This window comes from Oncorhynchus mykiss, chromosome 4, assembly GCF_057628025.1.
Source record: "Oncorhynchus mykiss isolate SJ-2025 chromosome 4, ASM5762802v1, whole genome shotgun sequence".
NCBI classification, from domain to species: Eukaryota; Metazoa; Chordata; class Actinopteri; order Salmoniformes; family Salmonidae; genus Oncorhynchus; species Oncorhynchus mykiss.
The window spans coordinates 71,464,989-71,488,456 of record NC_143025.1 but is presented as its reverse complement, the minus strand read 5'-3'; the positions used below and the strand labels follow the sequence as shown (position 1 = coordinate 71,488,456).

At 41.5% G+C, this 23,468-nt stretch overlaps 3 protein-coding genes across 3 annotated transcripts in view; 1 reads left to right on the top strand and 2 right to left on the bottom strand.

Moving 5' to 3' along the window:
* The window catches only part of LOC110522328 (very long chain fatty acid elongase 4), a 466,463-nt gene that overhangs the window by 235,797 nt on the left and 207,198 nt on the right, over window positions 1–23,468 (bottom strand). The window lies entirely within an intron of this gene.
* Window positions 168–9,715, top strand: faxca (failed axon connections homolog, metaxin like GST domain containing a). Its single transcript, XM_021600629.3, has 6 exons — window positions 168–1,017; window positions 2,750–2,885; window positions 3,043–3,239; window positions 3,875–4,092; window positions 4,620–4,736; window positions 4,987–9,715. The coding sequence occupies exons 1-6, from the start codon at window positions 758–760 to the stop codon at window positions 5,283–5,285; spliced, it is 1,227 nt and encodes a 408-aa protein (XP_021456304.1). The 5' UTR covers window positions 168–757; the 3' UTR covers window positions 5,286–9,715.
* On the bottom strand, window positions 16,267–19,819 carry pou3f2a (POU class 3 homeobox 2a). The gene has a single exon (XM_021600628.3). It carries the CDS (start codon window positions 19,646–19,648, stop codon window positions 18,521–18,523), a length of 1,128 nt encoding a protein of 375 aa, XP_021456303.1. The 5' UTR covers window positions 19,649–19,819; the 3' UTR covers window positions 16,267–18,520.

Sequence of the window (23,468 nt, the reverse complement as noted above, 5' to 3'; positions counted from 1 at the left end):
TTTGCTTCATATACCCCGATGTGAAAAGAAAGTCAAGATGAAGTCAGACTTAGTCATCCTCCATATTACTTTCACCTACTGGCTGTTTACAAATCATTACAGATGGAGAGGAAAATAATTAGAGGAAGAAAGTTTTGAGATGATTGAGAGTTTAGTTTGGATTTGTTTGAAATGTTTAATGGTCTGGAAGTTTCTATCACACTGCACTGAACAGCTTGCATAAAAATATGTGTCTGCCAAAGTCACAGGCTACGCCACCATTCTGAGGAAATAGGTATGTGGCTGTAGTGCGACATCTAGTGGTAAGCAGAGGTAATGCAGATTAGTTACATATAAATGCTTGCAAAGCAGACCTGTCCATTATACTGGGACTACTGAAAAACAATAAATGTAGTCTCGACAACTGCATTGACATTGGTAGGAAATGTAGTATTGTCCAACTTATTGCAAAAACAGTCATTGTTGTTAGAGCAACATGGTGTATGTATTGATGTTTTTGCCCTCCGCCTCTAGGAGCTGGTACACAAAGGTACAGCCTTCGTGACGTCACTCCTCATCCGCGGCAGAGAGAGAGAGCGGCGGCGATCCGCTGCGGAGGATGCCTACCCCGCTGCGGGGATAACCGCCAGGCGAGATGGCCGTTACTTTCTTCCTCGTCACATCCCGCACCGCGACGACCCCTCGGCACCCATGAAGCCCCCGTTGATGAAGCCAAAACCGGCCAAAGCAAGGCGGAAAGAGGCCACTGAGCGAGAGAATGTACTGGCGCGTCGGGTTCGCCTGGACGCGCTCGTGTGTGGTTGATCTTGGCCGGAACCAGAGCTTCTCCTTCGGCCTGGGCGGCTCCGATGAGCAGCTCTCGTTTTATGGGTACATCATCGCCTACCCTCTGCAGGACTACGGCGGGATCATGTCGGCCCTTGGGTCGGACTCGTGGTGGCGGAAAACGCTTTATCTTGCCGGGGGCGCTCTGCTCGCCACCGCTGCCTATCTATTGCACGAGCTGCTCGCCATCAGGTAGGCCTACCAAAAAACAGAGCCATGTCAATAACACTGTAGATGCAGAACACGCTTGTCTACAGTCAATTACTCGTGGCATTGATATCAATATGAATGGTTGCCGTAGTGCCTGGGCATTATTTAGGAACATCGCATGTCTATATTACTGTTGTATTTTCAATATATGATATTACTTAATCTGGGCGAGTTGAGCGCTGCATGAGCGGAATCGGTTGTTAATAATAAGGATTCGTGAGTGGGTGGATTGTGAATGTGATGTAACCGCCCTCTTGAATGAGATTCCATGTTCAGTCTCGTTATGGAAAAATAAACCAATGCGTTTTGCGGGCGTTATGGCTCTTCGTATTCTAGTGATGTGCCTATTATACGCATGTTATTAGCGATTGTTCATTGTAATTACAATAAGAAGAAGATAATGTTTATTGCTGCAAAGGTTGTCTTCCAGTTATTTACAATTTTTCAAGGGCATAGTATGATAGTGCATGTGTGATATTAGTTATCTGGCTTTACCCAAGGCAAAGATGTCTCCTCGTTGTCTGTCTCTTGCAGTAGAAAAACACTGCGGTTGTGATAAAATGACCTTTACTAACCTCACACGTGAGATCATTATTAAGAGAGAAGCCAGGCCCAAATAGACAAGAGCTAACAGAAATTGGCGATCTGTTATGAACTGCAGCTTCGCCGTAGAATCCCTAGATTGTTGCTGTAATAATGTATTGACTTTGGTCGCTGCTGTCCTTACAAAACATATCGGGTTACCTGCAGCAACAATAGCCCAAGGCCTACTTAGCAATGACGTGGCGTTTGTTTTTGTTCAGCCTGTGCTCTTTCATACTTAAAAAAAACTGTCATGAAGATCCATTCTACATCGATCTCTAATTAGTTACTCTGTAATTTACTCTTCCTGTATGTCATTATACCGAAGCAATTTGCACTATAGATATTGTGATCAAAACGCTTTTTTGTTGTTAGCATGTGGGCATTTCAACACCACAGCTAACTGGACAGCTCCTCGGAATTTCAGCAATGACGTTGCCCTCGCGTTTAAGCACCTTTATGAAGTTAACAACTTCCTTACATAGCGACTTAATTTCTGACCACGTTGGTTAGTACAAACGTGTAATATTATCTGTTACAGTGGCCATGTATTGCAATATTTCATCCGGTTGTGTCCTAATTGTTTTGACATTGTAGTGTCCCGTTGGCAATGGCGCCCTTGCCCGAAGCGAGCTTCAGCCTGGGTCTTGTGCAATGCTCTCTGTGCTAGATAGCTGTAAAACGTGACACACTATTTCACATGGGATTGATGCATAAGATCTAAGAGTGTGTATATATATATATACATATATATATATATATATATATATATATATATATCTATATTATTTTTTTTACAATTTGATCATTAGCCTGTAATCGCCTGCAGGTGAATGTGTCATGAGCGTGTGAACTACAGCCTACCAGGGGATGCAGATATCGAGAGATAGTAAAATAGTCTACAGTGTAATTGAATTGCGACTTAATTTCCACTTATCCAAAATAAGGATGGACATACATGAGGATTGCCTTACATGAGGATGGCCATACTACATCAGAGTTGATGGTTTGTTTCCCGCACACAATTCATGCATATAATTATGCCCTAACTGTAAGTTGCTTTGAATACAATTTCTAAAGAGGAGTAATTAGAATGTGGAGCTCACACTGCCTTGTCCTGGCTGGTCCATAGGAAAGAACAGGAGCTGAACTCTAAAGATGCCATCATCCTCCACCAGTTCTCCAGGCCAAAGAGCGGTGTCCCTTCCCTCTCCCCCTTCTGCCTCAAGATAGAAACCTACCTACGCATGGTAGACCTGCCCTACCAGGTGTGTGTGTGTGTGTGTGTGAGAGAGAGAGAGATGTTTGGGTTGGTGCGTGTTTGAATTAGTGATTTTGATGTAATGGTTGTGTCATTTTCTATTGAAGAGGAATTGACCATTGAAATTCCTTCTCTCTCTCTCTCTTGCTCTCGCTCTACTGCAGAACTACTTTGATGGGAAGCTTTCTCCCCAGGGGAAGATGCCATGGTTAGAGTACAACCAGGAGCAGGTGTCTGGTACAGAGTTCATCATCGACTTCCTGGAGGAGAAGCTGGGCGTGAGCCTCAACAAGAACCTCAGTTCCCAGGAGAAGGCTGTGTCCCGGGCTGTCACGAAGATGGTGGAGGAACACTTCTACTGGTGAGACACTTCCAGACACTACCAAAGGACATCCACTAGATACTGGGAAAGGATATATGATACACTGGTGAATGTGATTGTGTCACAAACCATAACATCTAATCTGTCCCTTGAATGAAACACTGAAACCCTGGTGTTGCACGCAGCATGCTCTAACCAACTGTGCCGTCGGGAGCACACGTTATATCAGCAAATAGATTTGAGATACTGTGGTCTAGGGCTCCCCCACTGGAGAATTTGGCAATTGTATTATCCCTCCCTCCAAGAGTCCGGAGCCCAAAAAAACAATGTTTAAAAAAATAAAAAATAATTGTTGGACATAAAAGACTGAAAAAACACAAGCAAATCAGCTCCAAGTGATTTTAATTTTGGAAATCTGTTCCAGAAATCTCAAGCATGATAGAGAGATATACTGTATGTGATCGTATACAAATGAAAGCAAGGTTTGAAACGATAATGTTTTATTCAAATATTAAATCTGTTTGGGGTTCTTGTTGTAGTCTACAAATGATTTGTAATTATGTTCTGGCCCCTTGGCCATCCGCTCAAGAAAAAATCGTTCCGCTGCTGAATCTAGTTGATGATCCCTGCGGTAGGCCAAATGAAAATCTCTGCTGGTCTGTATGTGATGACAGGACCATAGCGTACTGTCAGTGGGTGGACAACCTGGAGGAGACCCAGAAGATGCTGGCGGTGAGTGGGCCGCTGAGTGACCTACTCAAGTGGATCCTGAGTCACCTGACCGGCGGCATCGTGAAGAGAGAGATGTACGGCCACGGGATTGGACGGTTCACCAAGGAGGAGGTCTACACTCTGATGGAGAAAGACATGCGGACGCTGGCCACCCTGCTCGGTATGTAGAGTACACTGTAGATAATCATTACGATCACACTTAGTCCTAAAGATCATCATCCCGTCTCATTTCACAAGGTATAATCTGCAGTCTTAGAAGCACGCTTCATTTCAGATCTAGGCCAGGCCTAAAGCCAGCTGTAGATTAATTTGTTGTTTTATAGATTATTTGGGTATCAGAGGAGGCTGGTGAGAGGAGCTATAGGAGGACAGGCTCATTGTAAAGATGGAATGGTATCAAACATATGGAAACCACAGGTTTGACTCTGTTCAATGTATTCCATTCCAGCCATTACAATGAGCCTGTCCTACTAAAGCTCCCCCCACCAGCCTCCTCTGTCGGGTATATAGTACTATGGCCAGTTTCAAGTGCTAGATGGAACAGCCTTGTACAACTTTGACCTCTTCTGGTGAAAGATGGATACTACACCATATGGACTAATTTCTGGTACACATTTTACCCCATCGCTCTTGTTTCCATACAGCATTCTTTTCGCTCACTGATTCTTGATGTGTTTCTCTGGGTAGGTGATAAGAAGTACCTGATGGGTCCTAAGCTGTCCATGGTGGATGCCACTGTGTTCAGCCATCTAGCCCCTGCTATGTGGACCCTGCCGGGCACACGGCCAGAGCAGCTCATCAAAGGTGAGCTAACCACCAACCACATTGCCTGTCATGGTTAACATCACTCCCCAGAAAGAACATCCCAGGCAAAATGTTTTTTAAATTGGTTTTTATCTAGTTACAGCGATGAGGAAGAAACCTTGAGAGAAATCAGACTCTATAGAAGAGACTCCATCTTTAATTATTAAAATAAATAGTTTTTACCCATTCTCATCTGATCTTGTTGACCTTTGCCTCTGTGTTAACCTTTGACCCACCCTGTCCCCTCCAGGCGAGCTGATCAACCTGGCCATGTACTGTGAGAGGATCCGCCGGCGCTTCTGGCCCGAGTGGTTCGTTGATCTGGAGGACTTCTGTTACGATGACACCACAGAGGACGATGACTCCCTGTCCAAACTCCAAGACCTGGGGCTGTATTCCCGCACAGACACCTTCCAGGATGAGGCCAGTCCTCCTCACACACACACACACACACACACAATCTCCCCAGACAGTGACCGCACAGGCCACTCGCTCTACGACTCGGACATGGACACGGAGTGCTCCGAGATGGAGCAGCTCAAGTGTTGACTGCCATATGACTCACACACGACACACACACTCCGCCCCCATACAGTGCCCTCTACCTGTTGAGGAGGGAATAACTACTGGGGAGCATTTCTATTGCCAGTGGCTGTTGTTGCCTGTGCTAATGAGGGATGGTATCAGAGCTTCTACACACAATGTGCTAGAGGAACAAAAGACTGAATATTGAGATAAAGGAATAACAAGATAGAGAAAATAAGGGTAATATAGCAATAGAGAAAGAGCCCAAGAGGGATAGAGAGAGGAAAATGTCAACCTGGAAGAGATAAAAGGGAAAGAGAGAAGGATGGAGAAAAGAGTTGCAAAAGAAAGATCAGGAATTAATGACGCAATCACTGAGCAACTCCTCCACCTGGGTGATGTCAACACCTGTCTCCCAGTTTCCTGTTGTCGAGTTACCACGGCAACTGTGTGTGTGTTACCTGTGTTCCCCAATTGAGCTGCATTGCCCCAACCATGTGTGTTTGACATACTGACCCCCTGACTTGCATCCTTGCAAAATATGAGTCATTATATTGATATTATATATGATATGTGGGGAACTGTTCAGGCAAGATGTGAATGAGTACAGTTCAATATGAGTATAAATAGTATAGATAGCCTGCAAATTATATATATTATCCCAATGTCCTATAATGTAAATACTTTGTGTGGTTCTTCTGTACAACCTCTCAGTGCTTGTTTGATATGACCAAACTTCCTGGTGACCTTCAACTAACCCCTTGTGCTGGTCTAGGTTTTAGGAATTCTAATGCATCTATTTCTACCCAGATGACTGACACTTTGCATCTGCAGTCAGGTCTTAACCCATCATTGAGTATTTCCTCAGTCCTTTGTAGAATGGTCATTGATGTTGAGGGTGAGTTTCAGATGCTGTGGATTGAGGGGACATCTCAATAATCTAAAGTGGATTCATCTCAATAATCTAAAGTGTCTTCCTTTCCTCGTCTCCTCTCCTTCATCTGCACAGATCTGAAAACATTGGATAGGTGAAAGCAATATGGTAGATGATTACTGGAACTTTATTCCACTTGTCCAATTCTTTCACATCAGATGAAGAAGAGGAGGAGAGGCGGCTACTTGAGATCTTTAGTTGTGTGTATGTACATTCAGCCATTGAGAGCGGATGAAATAACCATGTAGAAATAGACTAAATAGACTAGATATACTTGGAGGTGCATGGCTAATAGGTGCCAATGAAAATCACACTACCCTGCTGGTTATCTGTTATCTACGTTTCTACGCTTCCCTGTTTTAATGTTTATTGTGATGCAGTCTCTGTGTGTGTGTGCCTCAGGCCAGAGAAAGCTCACAAAGATGCAATAGATTGAAATAACTATTAGGCCTTTGCCCAGCCTCTCTGTTCTCATCAAATCCATGGCGTGTCTACTCCCCTTTTAGAATGAATTGATTCTAGAAATAGAAGGAATAGAATGGCCATTGTTACTTATAGCATCAATTCACTCTATGCTATGCATGAAACAACTACTATAATCCACAGTGTTGATTGCCAGTCTTATTTAATAGTAGGCTACAGTATGTGGAATAGTGAAACAGTCTACTCTAATCTTTCTATTTCTAGTGCATCGCTGATGTATGATGGTGAGATGTGGACATTACAAGTGTTTGTCATTCAGCGGACGCTTGTTGGTCCTGTGTGTGCGTGTAACAGAGGGTGTAGAATTCTGTCCATATGGTGCATCAATGAGTCATCGTACCTCGTGAGTTGATTTTGAGGCGTACACCATTTATTCATGCTGGGTGCTAACAGCTGACCCTATACAGATACAGACAGATACAGACACAGATACAGCCAGATACAGATACAGACACAGATACAGCCAGATACAGATACAGACACAGATACAGCCAGATACAGACACAGATACATACACAGATACATACAGATACAGACACATATACATACAGACAGATACCGACACAGATGTAGACACGTACAGACACACAGACGCAGATACACATACAGACACATACAGATACCGACACAGATACAGACACATACAGACATAGATATAGACACAGATATACATAGAGACACGGACACGGACACAGATACAGACACATATAGACACAGATATACATAGAGATACAGACACGGATACAGACACGGACACGGACACAGATACAGACACAGATACATACAGATACAGACACATATACATACACAGATACATACAGATACAGACACGGACACGGACACAGATACAGACACAGATACATACACAGATACATACAGATACAGACACATATACATACAGACAGATACCGACACAGATGCAGACACGTACAGACACACAGACGCAGATACACATACAGACACATACAGATACAGACACATACAGACATAGATATAGACACAGATATACATAGAGACACGGACACAGATACAGACACATATAGACACATATAGACACAGATATACATAGAGATACAGACACGGATACAGACGCGGACACGGACACAGACACATATAGACACAGATATACATAGAGATACAGACACGGATACAGACACGGACACAGACACAGACACATATAGACACAGATATACATAGAGATACAGACACGGATACAGACACGGACACAGATACATATAGACACAGATATACATAGAGATACAGACACAGATACAGACACAGATACAGATACATGGCCACAGTAGAACACACAGAGACAGGACTCTCATCTGTTCTAACGGTCGCAGCAGAGAATAGTAATGAATGAGTAGTGAAGTATTGGGTTCTCTTCAGGGCAGGTGTAGACGTTAGTATGGAAAAGATGATGATTGTAATGGTTATGAGGGTGATGTTTATGATGATACGATGAAGATACTCTGCAAACCTTATTAAGAAGTTTACTCTCCTGACCACATCTTACTACAAAACAGAGTCACAGTGACACATAAGCCTTTGTGTGTAGACGATGCATCAGTCTGTCACTGTCTGTGCCCCTATACCCTGCCTGCATGTTTCTTGCCTTCACTTATACGAGCCATGTGAGAGACACAGCCTTATGGATTTACTGTAAGGCCTTGGTGTTTTACCTTTTAAGCCAGTGAAAGCATATTATTTATGTATTTTACATGTACATTATTTATTTTCTATTTATTTGTTTTCTAATGATTTGTTTTCTTTTTGTTTTGTGTATTCATGTTTATTGATTCTGTTGGTTTACATTTGGGGGTGATGTTATAATGAGGCATTATTTGACACTATTAGTAATGTAGCTATTTATTTTCTTATATTTTTGTACTTTTGTTCTATTGCTGCCAATTACATTTTTGTTCAGATTCTCTCCTATTTGAACATGGTAAAGAGTGGGGTGTGATTGTATGTCTATGTTGTGTGCGGTCCTCTTATTCTACTGGAACTGGGTTGCCATTGGTTTGTCAGAACTATGTTATAATCTAAATCTCAACCTGAAGCAAACCTCTTAATGGTTGCCAGAATCGTGACATGTTCAATGTTTGATGAATGCTGAACTAACAATGCTGAACTGTTTGGTGAATGCTGAACTTTGGTAGTTGGGTTTAGGCTTGAGTCTAAACCCAACCACCAAATGACCTGTGAGTTTCATTGGGGCACGCTTATGTCCCTTATCTAGTACACTGGCGTAGCAAACACACCTGCAGCTTGTGGGTCCCCAATCCCCCCCCGCAAATTATTATTTTTGGGGATACTAATCTAACATATGGAATTGTTTTAAGATGGTCAAACCATGGATCATTATAAAAAATATTATTTGATAAAATGTTAAATTTGGCCCTTTCTACCATAGCCCATTGAAACAGATTAAATAACACCTTTATAAATGACAAAAAATACAAATAATAAGGATTTGAAGTGTCTGTCTTACATCTAGGAGATATAAGAAAGCTCTGGAAATATATATACTTTATTTTCTTCACATATTTAACCCCTTATTTTTTGAGGAACAAAACTACCTTCATACTTCCATGCATTTGTATGGGTTACAGTCAGATGAGTGATGGTCCTAGAGCAAAACTGAGACACTGTCGTGTTCGTGAGAGTCTCCCCGTTCCATAGATTGGTCATAAGAGTTTGTAACCATTCGGACGCTACAGAGGTTTTCGTGAGAAGACCGATTTTTAAGACGTTTCATGATCTGATAAAGATGGCTGTACCTCGGCCACCTTCAGTTGCAGGTGCGGAAGGCCGACATGGGCAGATGTGGTTGATTGAGACGTAGCCCAGGCAGGAAACCTGATATCTCTATCTTAAACTGACAGATTTTGATGGGGATTTTTTGATAATGTGACTTAGATTGATGCACGAGTCAGTCTGTATCATGGAAAGAGCAGGGGTTCTTAACGTTTTGTATGATCAGTGTATGTCAACTCTGTCAGACATCATAAAAGGCATTTCATTTTTACAACTATTGTCTGACAAGTGTTTTAATTTGTAGAAAAAAAGAAGGGAAGCGCTGCTAAGGTACACAATAGTACACACAATAGTACATTTTGTAGACAGGGGTAAATTGGTTATCAAAAAGAAAGGAGGACCAAGGCACTCTTCAAATAATTATTTAAAATGCCGTCATTTGTATGGCATGTTCAATGGAAACAAAGATTAAAAACTCTGACGCGTTTCGGCTGCATAGCCGTTCGTCAGCGAGTACAAAGATACGATAATACAATGTCCTTTTTTGAACAGCATTTTCCAATCAACCCTGATTTGAAAAGGGAGTGGTAACACAATTCATTGGACAACAACTAGTAAGCAATACTATACACATTAAAAAGTCCAATCAAAATGCAAATCAAGGCTAGAAGCATCAGAACCCCTAGAAAAGAAAGTGGTTCTAACCTTGAATATGAGCCATCTAATTTATAGTACACTAGGTGATCTTTTTAATGTGTATAGGATTGCTTACTGGGTGTTGTCCAATGAATTGTGTTACCACTCCCTCCACAAATCAGGGTTGATTGGAAAATGCTGTTCAAAAGAGGACATTGTATTATCGTATCTTTGAAGTTTTGAATCTTTGTTTCCATTAAACATGCCGTACAAATAAAGGTATTTCAATGAATTATATGAAAAGTGCCTTGGTCCTCCTATCTTTTTAGTGTTCAACAGCCTTGATTGTTTAATTCTAACATTAGATTATTCAAATATGTAATACCAACCTCCAAATTGTTTTGTTTTATAGCACTATTAAATGCTTGGCTAATTTCATTAGCATTTTGGCATGTTTTTCTAGATTTAGAACATAAAACAACATTTATAAAGCAAATATTATCCTTTAGGTCCAGCACAGCAGATACATCAATTGTTTAAGCATATGTTGCAGAACAATGATACAAATATTATTCCAGAATATTGATAAAATAATCATATTGACTCCATCAATGACGGAGTTGACAAAGCATTGACTGAGTTGAGAACAGATACTCAAAACAGACACATTTTTGTCTTTAGATATAAAAGCTCAATACAAACATTTGTAAAATAATTTATTTAAAATTGCCCAATAAAAACACAACTATTCTATAAGATATTTCAACACTTTAACAGAGTTAACGATATTGTTTGTAGAGAACTTTACAGACTATGAGTGGTCCTGTTGCACTACATGTAATGAGGACATGAATAAGGGGTCCTTAAGGGTATCGCTGACCCTGCTCATTCCTGATTCATTTAGGATTTTAGACAAATCTGACGGAGTACACCACATCTCCGTACACATATTTTAGGAATCACAGTTCACAGTTTTAGGAATCCCAGACAAATATTATTTAAAGTCACAGAGGGCTATTGAAAGAAACTACATTAGATCATTTTTCAATTAATATCATTTATTGCCATTTTTATTTTAACCACTTTTTTTAGAATGTTTGACATTTTAATAATTTGCTCCGGACAAGGGCATTTCCAGGCATAGTCGACATTGAAAGTATTTTGAAAATTCCCTAAACAAATATTTTCCCTTGCAAAATTCCCCTCAATGTACATTTTAAGCTCAAATAATGCAGTAAAAAAAAATTTTTTTCAACTGCTAGCTTTCCAGGGTCCTCTTTTAACATTTTTTTTTTTTAAATTTTACCAACTTTTTCTCTCCAATTTCATGATTCCAAATTCTCATCGCTGCAACTCCCCAACGGGCTCAGGACAGGCGAAGGTTTATTCTTGCATCCTCTGAAACATGACCTGCCAAGCCGTGCTTCACCTGCCCCAATGAGTCGAAGGAAACACCAAAATCACCCTGCAGGTGCTCGACCCACCACAAGGAGTCAATAGAGCGCAATGAGTCAAGTAAGGCCCCCCGGTCTAACCCGGACGACTAACCCGGACGAGTCCCCCGTATGGGACTCCCGGTCACGGCTGGTTGCGGCACAGCCTGGGATCGAACCCCAGGCTTTGGTGGCACCACAACACTGCGATGCAGTGCCTTAGACCGCTGCGCCACTCAGAAGGCCCCTACAGATAACTCTTAAGGTAGAAGTTGCCCATAGGCATAGATCTAGGATCAGCTTGCCTCTTCTCCAATTCTAACCTTAACCATGAGGGATGGGAACGCAACCTTGACAGTGTCTATGGGCAACTTTGTCCTTCTCCATTCTAGATAGTCAAGGTAAGGGGTTAGAGTTCAACCCTATTGTGTCACTTTCTTGACGAGATCTGTACTATTAGATCACAAGAGCCATATAGACAGGTTGCCTGATTCTGAATGGTCAGATACCTACTGTAGCAACAATGACAAGAAGCTGCCATGTAGGCAATCTTAGGCACATTGTTTCAGATAGTTGTATCTTGTTCTTGATACCATGTCTTGTTTTGAAGTGTTTTGACTTATGTCACATCTAAGCTAATACGGCTAAATTTAGCTAAGTAGCTAACCAACAATTGTAACAAAATATTTGATAAACAACAAGTGGTTCTTGTGCAAATGTATGTTTTCAAAAAACATTTGGAGACTAAATATAGTTTACATGTTGTCAATAATCCTTTGGAGTTGACAGTTGTTTTGCCCCAGAGTTGTGCCCTCGTCGGTTTTGTTGCTAAACAACCCAACCATCTGTTACATAGTCAGTCTGTGTTGTGTGCTTAAACCAATGATGTATATCAACCCTGAATTGCTGATGCTATGTATTGGCCATTGAGAGGCTTTAAAGACACTGGTCGGCCATATTGGTACTCCCCAGTCGAAGCAGTCCTCCATAGGAATTAATTACATTCTACAATATTTCAATTAAATGTTTGAAGGGCAAAATTGCATGTATTTAAGTATTTTGATGTTGTAGTGGGGACAGTAACATTAGTAATCTCTACAAATGAGAATTTAAGGAATATGTTTTATGTATTTTTTTTATCTAACATTTTTATGTTTAGCTCACATAATCTAATGTAAAAGTATGCATTAAGGTGCCTGTAATAGAATAGATGTGGCAAAAACGAATGACATTAAGAAATGCATTTCTAGCTCCCAAAATATTTTTACAACGGTGGGGGAATGCCAAGATGAAGGCACGGTGATGTCAACGCAGTCATCTTGTGTATTTTACTATTCTAGTGTGTATATATAGATCATTAGCTGAAACCCTTGTGGACTCAGACTGTATACTGGGTAATGTAATAGGTGAGCGAGAAATAAAAACAAAACATGTACATGAGCTACAATGAAAAGTCTGTAACATAATAGATAACTTCCTATGAGCGTATGATAACTAGAGGTGGATGGCTGTGTGAAAATCTGTTATTCATAATATTTCATAAAAAATAGCTGTGATAATTTGACCCTGTTTTTGTTTTTATTGTGTTTTACCTCTGTGTGACATCATATATAGGATTGCTTACTCTCCCAGAGTGTATATCGGTACTGTACTGTCTGACTTTCGTTATCTGTGTCTCTCTGTCTCTGTATCTCTGCCAATCTCTCTGTATCTCGCTCTCTATCTCTCTCTGTCTTTGTATTTCTGTCTTTGTCTATCTGTCTCTCTGTATCTGTCTCTCTCTCTCTCTCTGTCAATCTCTCTCTCTCTGTCTCTCTGTCAATCTCTCTCTGTCTCTCTCAGTCTCTCTCTCTGTCTCTCTGTCAGTCTCTCTCTCTGTCTCTCTGTCTCTGTATCTCTCTGTGTGTCTCTGTCTCTGTCTTTCTCTCTCTGTCTCTGTCTCTCTGTCAATCTCTCTCTCTCAATCTCTCTCTCTCTCTCTCTCTCGCTCTCTGTATCTCTGTATCTCTCAATCAGCATCTAGGGATCAACATCGTACAGCTCCATAGGTCCCGTAGACATATCTTATCATCACTTACAGTTTTATACTTTGAGTCTATCAATGTGTGCTATCATCCACACACACATCTGTCTCTGTCCCTCTCAGTGTGCTAAGACAATACTAAGCCAACCGAACAATAAGAGAGGATTAGCCTCTTTGCCCTTTTGTTTGTGTCTGTTTGTGTGTGTGAGGGATGGCGGGTGCAAGAGAGAGGGTAAAGACAGAGCAGGGGATAATGGAAAGACAGAGCAGGGGATAATGGAAAATAGACAGAGAGACAGACAAACAAAAAAAGAAAGCCAAAGAATAAGCGCTGGAAAATAAGATTTGGAGGATTTGGGCTCATTTTCAGTCCGTAGCCATATTGTGTTGAAATCCATTGAGGGTCTCTCCACATAGATGGTGGGTACTCTCATGTCCCGCCTTACTTTTGGAATGGGAAAGCCAGTTCAGACAATGGCATTGGGGCAGAACCCCTATTACTATAAAGCCCTGGTGAGTTAGATGGCATACTACAGTGCTGGAACCAGCGGCAGAGGACTCTGAGAGTGTGTAAGTGTGTTTGTGATGTGTGCAAGTGTGTGCGTGTGTGGCACGTGCCTAGGAGTGTGTGTGTGTGGGGGGACGGACGTGCTTCTGTGTATGTGTGTGCCGGAGGAGCGGAACGTGTGTGTGTGTGTGTGTGTGTGTGTATGTGTGTGTGTGTGTGTGTGTGTGTGTGTGTGTGTGTGTGTGTGTGTGTGTGTGTGTGTGTGTGTGTGTGTGATATGAATAATGCAGAGGATGCCTGTAGGAGCGTGAGGGCCTGGAGCAGGGCAGATGGTCGCCTGCTGATATGCAGAATCCAGGCAGCAGGCTCCTCCAGAGAGATGGGTTTATACACACACACACACTCTCTCTCTCTTTCATTTTCCTGCTCTCCCACAAATACATTCACACTCCCATGCTCTTTTCTCGATTTTTTTTTTATTTCCCTCTCTGTCTCTCTCCTTTAAACACACACAAACACAAGCACACTTCTCTTTTCTCTCTCTCTCTCTCTCTCTCTCTCTCTCTCTCTCTCTCTCTCTCTCTCTCTCGTGAACGCATGCTTACAAACAGTAGAGCCATATCCTTCACATTTGAAAAACTGTATATTTGTTAATTTATTGTGCTATGTGTGGACATACATTTCCTATTGCCAATATCTAGGATATTGGGTTCCTGAGTGGCGCAGCGGTCTAAGGCACTGCATCTCAGTGCAAGAGGCGTCACTATAGTGCCTGGTTCGATTCCAGGCTGTATCACATCCAGCCATGATTGGGAGTCCCATAGGGAGGTGCACAATTGGCCCAGTGTCGTCAGGGTTTGGCCAGAGTAGGCCGTCATTGTAAATAATAATTTGTTCTTAACTGACTTGCCTAGTTAAATAAAAAATAACTAAAAAATAAAAAATATTCTTATCCTATGAGGGCATGCTCTCTCTCTCTCTCTTTCTCTCAACTGCAGAACTCCAGACTTTTACAAGGAAATAAAAAAGAGGGGCGAGTCAGAAGGTGAGATCATCTCTCACAGAGATGGACTTGCTCAGTGATTTAAAAAAAAAAGCAGCTACCTAGAACCCCAACCTAGAGCTGCACACAGTACAGTCCACTAGATGGCACTGTAAGACTGCTTCAGAGGGTGACAGAGCAGCACCCCACTTGTGTTTTCCTCAGAGGAAGCAGGACCATTGACTGTAAAAGGATAGGACACCCTAAAGCAGTCAAGGAATCAGGAATGTTTTCGACGAGAAAAACTCCTTTACAACTAATAACTAGCCTACATCACACCACAAAATAATCATATGTGCATAAGCTGACCATATAGCCTTCTCAAAATGTGGAATGCTATTTAATGTATAAGCTCAAATATTAAAATGTTACTGGGGAAATCCCACCGACGGTCAGAGTAAACTTGTATATAGTCACTTATTATTTATTTATACTTTTCCCCCAAAATGTAGTAGTCTGTATTTATTTTACCTTTATTTGACCAGGCAAGTCTTCTTGAAAGTAAAAGTTACAGAAAGTGATACCTTACCAACTACAGCATTCAATAACGCATTAATGTATTGGTTGTCGAGTATGCCATTTTTATCGGCTGAATGTGAGAATAATAGGGATTTACGTTCTAACATGTGTGTAGGCTATCCGACCGTCTGTTGAGCACTGGTCACAAAAGTTTGGTTCCTTTGTCTACATTATGTAATAGCATATTGTTTTTCTGAAATCTAATAACATTTCAGGTAAGCTATTTGGATATTTAAAAAATATATTTTAATAATCTATTTTACATAAAGACCAATGTTTCGTCGAAAATCGAATTGTTTTTATAATTGTCGCAATTGTTTAATGTGTAAGCCTACATCTGTGCAACATGAGGAAAACGGTGACTGGAATTGTGGAGACAGAAATTACGTTAAAAAAACAATGTTATTCTTAGTATAGGCCTACATGTTATTGACTGGCTACTTCTGTAATGACACGATTTATTTTCACAAGACAATGTGTGCAAATCAGTGATAATATACAGTTATCGGAAACCGCTCAAGGACATTTTGTGCAACCTAGACAGATTTATAAAATCCATAATTGTAATGCAGGCTCGCGCGGCCAAGACTATTGGTACAGCGTTGTGCGTGACAGTAGGGATCCATTCGTCAAGCTAAAAGAATATGAGAAGAATACAAAAGGATTATAAAAAAAAACAAATACATTTTAATGACAAAAAAAACATAATATAGAAATTGTGCAATTATTGATTTCTTTTCCCCATTCATTTGATCAGTCATAGGGTTGGAGTCAATTTAGAATGCTTAGATAAACTCAAATCCAATACAGCATTTTGAGTTTGAATTTGAATGGTCAAGAAAAATAATAATTTACATTTACATTTGAATGACAGGAAAAACAATTCAAACCAATTTAATTTAAGCTATTCTTAAATGTATTGAATGTGCAGGACTAATCAATTTGAATTTTCCCAGGGAGCCTTTTCAATTAAGCTTACAATTCATACGTATAGGCGTTAGATGAGTCAGGTGTCAATAAATAGGCTAAGCCTATAGGCTACATTTTCCATGCAATGATGAATGAAATAGTTGTTTTGTATATCAGTGCCACTAGGCCAGGTGAGTATAAGTGATATTGATAGCTATTTGTCACATTATCTCACTGAAGTGCCTTAGTCTACATAATATCAGTTGATGTTGTGCCTATACTTTGAGGTAAATAACGAAAATATGTAATGCTATTCAAACCAATTTGGTTCACAAATATTAGCTATACAAATGATCTAATTTATGTCAGTGTGTGGAGAATGTCCCATTAATTTAATTATATTTACTGTCATTCCATTTCAAATTTGGAATCAGCCTCCTCCTGATTCCATTCAATTTTAAATCGAAATTCTTGAAATAATGAACCAATTTTGACTCCAGGAATTGCCAAAGTTGACCCCAACCCTGCATGCTGTCACATGTATATCACGAGTTGAGCGGCACAAGAGCACGTGCACGTACGTGTTTGTGCTTTGGCACTGGTCTGACAAGAGAAAATTCAACAAACAAACATACAAAGCGATACAAAAACAAATGTAAGTTACATCCCACGAACAATTCTTCTTGGTGAATTAATCATTGTCTAGATTAATTGGCGCCACTGAAGACAAAGCTGGTACAGATATATTCCGTTATTATCTTCTTACGAAACGAAGGCAGAGGGCAGGCTTCAGTGATATGGTATGGTCCTTACAGTCTCTCGGTCTTTCTGATCACAGGATTTTGGAAACACAAATAAATATACAAACACAAGACATAGGCTACTGTAAACAGGCGCGCAGAAATGTACACATGATGGACACGACATGAGGTGTCAAGAGAAAATTAAATTAATTTTGACCTCATACATGGTGTGTGTCTCGCAAGGTATACACAAGACACAATTATTATTACTGTATTATTATTATTATTATTATTATTATGTAGGCCTATTTTATGATATATTACAAATTATGGATACTTTAATTTAATGTATTATTTATTTATTTATTATTGGGATACAATCTGACCACATTATAGACTATAACTGACATATTGTGCCTTGGTAAATATGTTGTCTACAGTACAGGATATGCTGTGTTTACTATTGTATGGTAATTAACAAACTGCAATTCAAATATAGTTAGTTAAACTGAAACTAATCATGACATGTTGAATTGAAATGAACTTGATTCAATATTTCTCAAAATACATGTCAATATATTCCATGTCCCCATGTGTCCATGCAGGCATACGTTATGACCCTGTTCTATGTAAATAAACATTAGCCTATTGCCTATAGGCCTATGCTTTGCCTTTGTCATAGAAACATGACTAATAATGTTTATTACAATAATACCTACCATGATAATAACAATAGGCCTAATAATAATATGCTGGTGATAGTATTGGCTTTTATTTAATGGTGCAGCAGGTGTATTGAGCTTCGACCGTGTTAAACCCCTGTTGCTTTTGTTATTAGGGAAAGATGGCGTTTATTTACCGACTGTCGGCTGCGACTTCTATGCTTGTTTCCCGCGGGTAGGTTCGTGCACACAGCCTATACTGTCTTTATTTTTACACATTATGACATATTGGCGCCTTGACTATAAAATCGATTTGATGTCAATGATATTGAACCTTTTTTGGTTAGCACACACCAACCACGGTCCATGTAGCCAGAAATTGCGTGTCACATCTCCACTGCATGAAAACTCCCCATAGCTCTCGATTTCTGTGTGTCTGGGGTGTAGTGCTCGAGTTCTAACACTCGGTATCCCCACTGTGTTCCATATAGGTCCAACATTAGCACTGGGCTGGCTACGGTCCAATGCTAACTGGTCCGGCACAGAAAAACACAGGGGGGCATTCATATCCTTTAGGGGTCCATGTGTTATAACGGGTTTACGGTCATTGTACCGGGGTTTGAGCGCCGTGGTGAGGTGGTGTGTCCCCATACATGTCCTCCGTTCCCGGTAACTGTCCTCCAATGGGCGTCATCCTCTTCTCCTTCTGCCGCCTGTTACAAAACCAAACCCTCACCACCTCCTTCTCCAGCTGCAGGCTGTCCGCTATGGAGGTGATCTCCGCGCCGCCTGGTTTGGGACTTTTGAGAAAATGGCTCTCCAAAGCCCCCTTTATGCCCACCTCGATGGAGGTCCTTTTTTTCCTCTTCCTCCCCTGCGCCGCGATCTTATCCAGGCTGGTGGGGCTCCCCGAGGTGGAATCCGCCTCCTCCAGCCATTTGTTAAGCAGTGGTTTGAGTTTACACATGTTTTTGAAGCTCAGTTGAAGCGCCTCGAATCTGCAGATAGTGGTTTGAGAAAATACATTTCCATAAAGGGTCCCCAGCGCCAGCCCCACGTCAGCTTGGGTAAAGCCCAGTTTGATGCGCCGCTGCTTGAACTGCTTGGCAAACTGCTCCAGGTCGTCCGAGGTCGGCGTGTCCTCGTCCGAGTTTTCCGGGTGTCCCCCTTGCTGGTGGTGAGAGAGGGACGACTGTACCCCACCTCCATGCTCGCTCAAATGTGGGCTGTGGCTGTGGTGGTCTTCCTCCTGCAGAGAGTGGTGGTGCATCTGCTCTGGTCCTCCCAGGCCGAACCCAGACTGGGAGTACACCAGGCTCTGGCCATCAGATGTAGCCATACCGGGAATGTGCGTAGAGGCCGTGCTTGTTCGCCATGCCCTGGCGTCGTGATGTGCCTGGTGCGCTAGGTGAGGGTGTCGCTGCTGCTGTTGCTGCAGACTAGCGGAATTCTGCAGCTCCTCTCGGTCGCTTTGCAGAATGGGCTTCACGTCCTGCTCTCCGAGGAGACTCGACGGCCACGGAGCCCCGTCCCCGTGCGACAGAGCCGTGATCCACTGGTGAGCGTGGCTAAGCGGATGACCGCTGCCCGGTAGCGTGTAGTCGTTCTGGAGCAGGGTGTGCGCGTCCCTATACACCGCTGCCTGCTGCATGCTCCCGGACTCCGAGTGCTGCCGCGGCGCGCTGCTGGCGGTAGTCAGGACACTGTAGTGGTTGGACGCTGCGGTCGCCATAACTCTCGGAGCCGGAGTGATAGCTCTGTCGTTAAAGGAGCTGCCTTTGACAGTTACTATTTTCCGCCACCGGGCAGCTAGCTAGGTTTCGCTCTCGATCTCCCGGGCGCGGTGCCAAGGGGACGTAGAGGCGCACACCTGAGGTCCGCCTCGCTCAGCTCTTTATTGGCCAAGAACAGTTGACAGATGTTGTTACCCCTGACAGCACCACGCTCATTGGTCACGGGAGATTCTATAGAAGCCCCTATCACTCTCCCCAACAATACTGGCAGTCCCGCTGCAGACTAACAGAGCAGAGTGAAAAGCTGGTGTTGACTGAGAAAGAGTGGATAGCCTCTTAGGCCTATTTCAGTGGAAAAAACGAGTCAATAAACATTTATTCGATTGAGGTCATTTATTCTGAATATTATTGATCTATTTATGAGAAACATCCACAAACTCGATGCATACAATGCATACATGCATTAGAGCCATGGCCTAGGCCTATGTCATTTGTGCGAATGTTTATTCTTTTTTGTTTAAAGATATTCATATTCACCAGGCCATAATCTTTTGACCTTGAAATTAATACAAAAAAATGTCTTTATAGGGTTACATTTTGAGAAAACCATTGTTTTGTGTATATTTATGGTGGCTTGCGCTCGGAGCAGTGGGATATTAACTGTCACGGCCCCTCCAGCTGCCTCTCTCCTCGCGACGCTGTCCAAAGAGAAGGGGCGCATTTTTCCCTGGCCTCGGCCCCGTTGCCATAGCGAGCGCAGTGAATGGAACAACAACGCCCACGTCACAGCTGCATTCGCCTCTTCTTTTCGTTCCATTCCAAAGGACCCATTCGAGCGGCTCGCTCTGCCGACGGGACAAATAAAAGGAGGCAAGCGAAAAGGGCACATCGGGGCCAAGGAGCGAGGGGTGAATGAATAGCCTCTCTAACCCACTCGCTCGCCCACGGTGTCCCTATCTTCCGTGCCTGTTTGGTAAACCTCGGAATTCATGCGCCCACCTTGGCACGCGGGTGTTTTGTGGTGGGAATACATTTCAAAGTAGGCCTACCAATAGGCTGCACACCACATACACAGTAGCCTATTAGTTCAATACGATGAAAACGAATAATTACAAAGAATGAAAGGCAAACACCTGTGCTCCATAGTTTTCATGAACACAACGGGGGTCTATACAGGGGTTCCCAAACTTTTTCACTTGGGCCTCCCCTTCCAGCATTGGGGAACATCTCGTACCCCCCCCCCCCCCCCCAAGTTTAAAGCATATTTTCTTCCAATTCTATACATTGTGTCATGTCTAATGTGTATTCATGGGATATTTCAGTGACAAAAAAATACAACATTATGGGCTAAAAAACATAAATTAAAAACCTTATCTGACATGGACTAGTTGATCTGGACATTTCTGACAAGCTCTCTTAGGTATCCAATGACTGACATGACAAGAGGAACTGATAATGCACTACCCAATTTTGAAATTGCACCTTGTGCATTCTACTATTACAACTTTCAAGACTAAGCTTAAAGCCGGACTGAGTACCTTAAATTAAAAAAACGAGCCCCGTGCCGACTCCTCGTGCCACCCCACAGTTTGAGAACCACTGGTCTAGAACACAGGATGGATTTGCTTTGTGATGGTAGGACTAATAGTGCATATAGTTTGTATTCATAACATGAGAGAGAAGCATAATAATGTTCCATATTATGGGAAACTTGCAATTAACTCTATCTGTTGGCTATAGGTGCCATCTATATCAATAACAGGGGCGACAGGTAGCCTAGAGCGTTGGGCCAGTAACCAAAAGGTTGCTGGATCGAATCCCAGAGCTGAAAAGGTCCAAATCTGTCATTCTGAACAAGGCAGTTAACTTACTGTTCCCCGGTAGGCCATCATTGTAAATGAGAATTTGTTCTTAACTGACTAGCCTAGTTAAATAAAGGTTAATAAAAAAAATACAGAAAACAGCAAATATTGAAATATAGCCTACCATTGTTTATGAGATGGGGACATCAAAATGTGAAATAGCTTAGAAGTTACTTTCCACCCAAAACCAATTCTTTGGAGGGATGTTAGATATTATTAGGCCTATTTTGCTCAACGTTTTCAACCTCCAAGAAAAAGAACCAGAGGGGAATCAGGAAGATGGCGCAAGAAACTCGATATGCCTACTATAAAAACATTCTTAAGGAATTGTATCCCCTCGTTGATATGCCTACTATAAAAACATTCTTAAGGAATTGTATCCCCTCGTTTATATGCCTACTATAAAAACATTCTTAAGGAATTGTATCCCCTCGTTGATATGCCTACTATAAAAACATTCTTAAGGAATTGTATCCCCTCGTTGATATGCCTACTATAAAAACATTCTTAAGGAATTGTATCCCCTCGTTGATATGCCTACTATAAAAACATTCTTAAGGAATTGTATCCCCTCGTCGATATGCCTACTATAAAAACATTCTTAAGGAATTGTATCCCCTCGTTGATATGCCTACTATAAAAACATTCTTAAGGAATTGTATCCCCTCGTTTATATGCCTACTATAAAAACATTCTTAAGGAATTGTATCCCCTCGTTGATATGCCTACTATAAAAACATTCTTAAGGAATTGTATCCCCTCGTTGATATGCCTACTATAAAAACATTCTTAAGGAATTGTATCCCCTCGTTGATATGCCTACTATAAAAACATTCTTAAGGAATTGTATCCCCTCGTTGATATGCCTACTATAAAAACATTCTTAAGGAATTGTATCCCCTCGTCGATATGCCTACTATAAAAACATTCTTAAGGAATTGTATCCCCTCGTTGATATGCCTACTATAAAAACATTCTTAAGGAATTGTATCCCCTCGTTTATATGCCTACTATAAAAACATTCTTAAGGAATTGTATCCCCTCGTTGATATGCCTACTATAAAAACATTCTTAAGGAATTGTATCCCCTCGTTTATATGCCTACTATAAAAACATTCTTAAGGAATTGTATCCCCTCGTTTATATGCCTACTATAAAAACATTCTTAAGGAATTGTATCCCCTCGTTTATATGCCTACTATAAAAACATTCTTAAGGAATTGTATCCCCTCGTTTATATGCCTACTATAAAAACATTCTTAAGGAATTGTATCCCCTCGTCGATATGCCTACTATAAAAACATTCTTAAGGAATTGTATCCCCTCGTTTATATGCCTATTGCAGATGTATCATTGACAGGGCTATTTGCATGTGTAAAGTTTACGGAATGCAACTTTAGGATACTTTTTTAGATTAAGTTACTTATTTACCATAGCTTAAATAATTGGTTAAAAGTCGTGCACTTTTCCATATATGTATAGTAGATAAATCAATGGATAAATAATCAAATATAGTAGCAGGTCTAGGGATCAGTCTATCCTATACTGAATCACCAGGATTGAAAGAACATTTGTGATGATTAGGTTGTAATTCCGAGAATTACCGAACGTGCCACCGGGGCCTCCAACAGTCGTGTGCAGAGAGAAGCAAAACATATTACCCTAATGGTGTAATATGCAAACTACTGGCCGCCCAATTACAAGACTTAATAACGCATAAACGATGTGAGTCCTGTTCTTAGGAAGGACAGACTCTGTGTTAATTCAGTCAAAGGACTGGAGCGACTGTCAACACAAGCCAGTTAGATAGGCTCTGTGTCTCTGTTTCAGGAGCCTCAGTCAACTCTCTATTCAAAACACTGAGAGTTAATGACAGAGAATCTGAGCGTTAAATTAACAGTAATTATATGTCCTGCATGCTGTAAAGATTCAATTTCTCCAACTATAATGGGCTAAG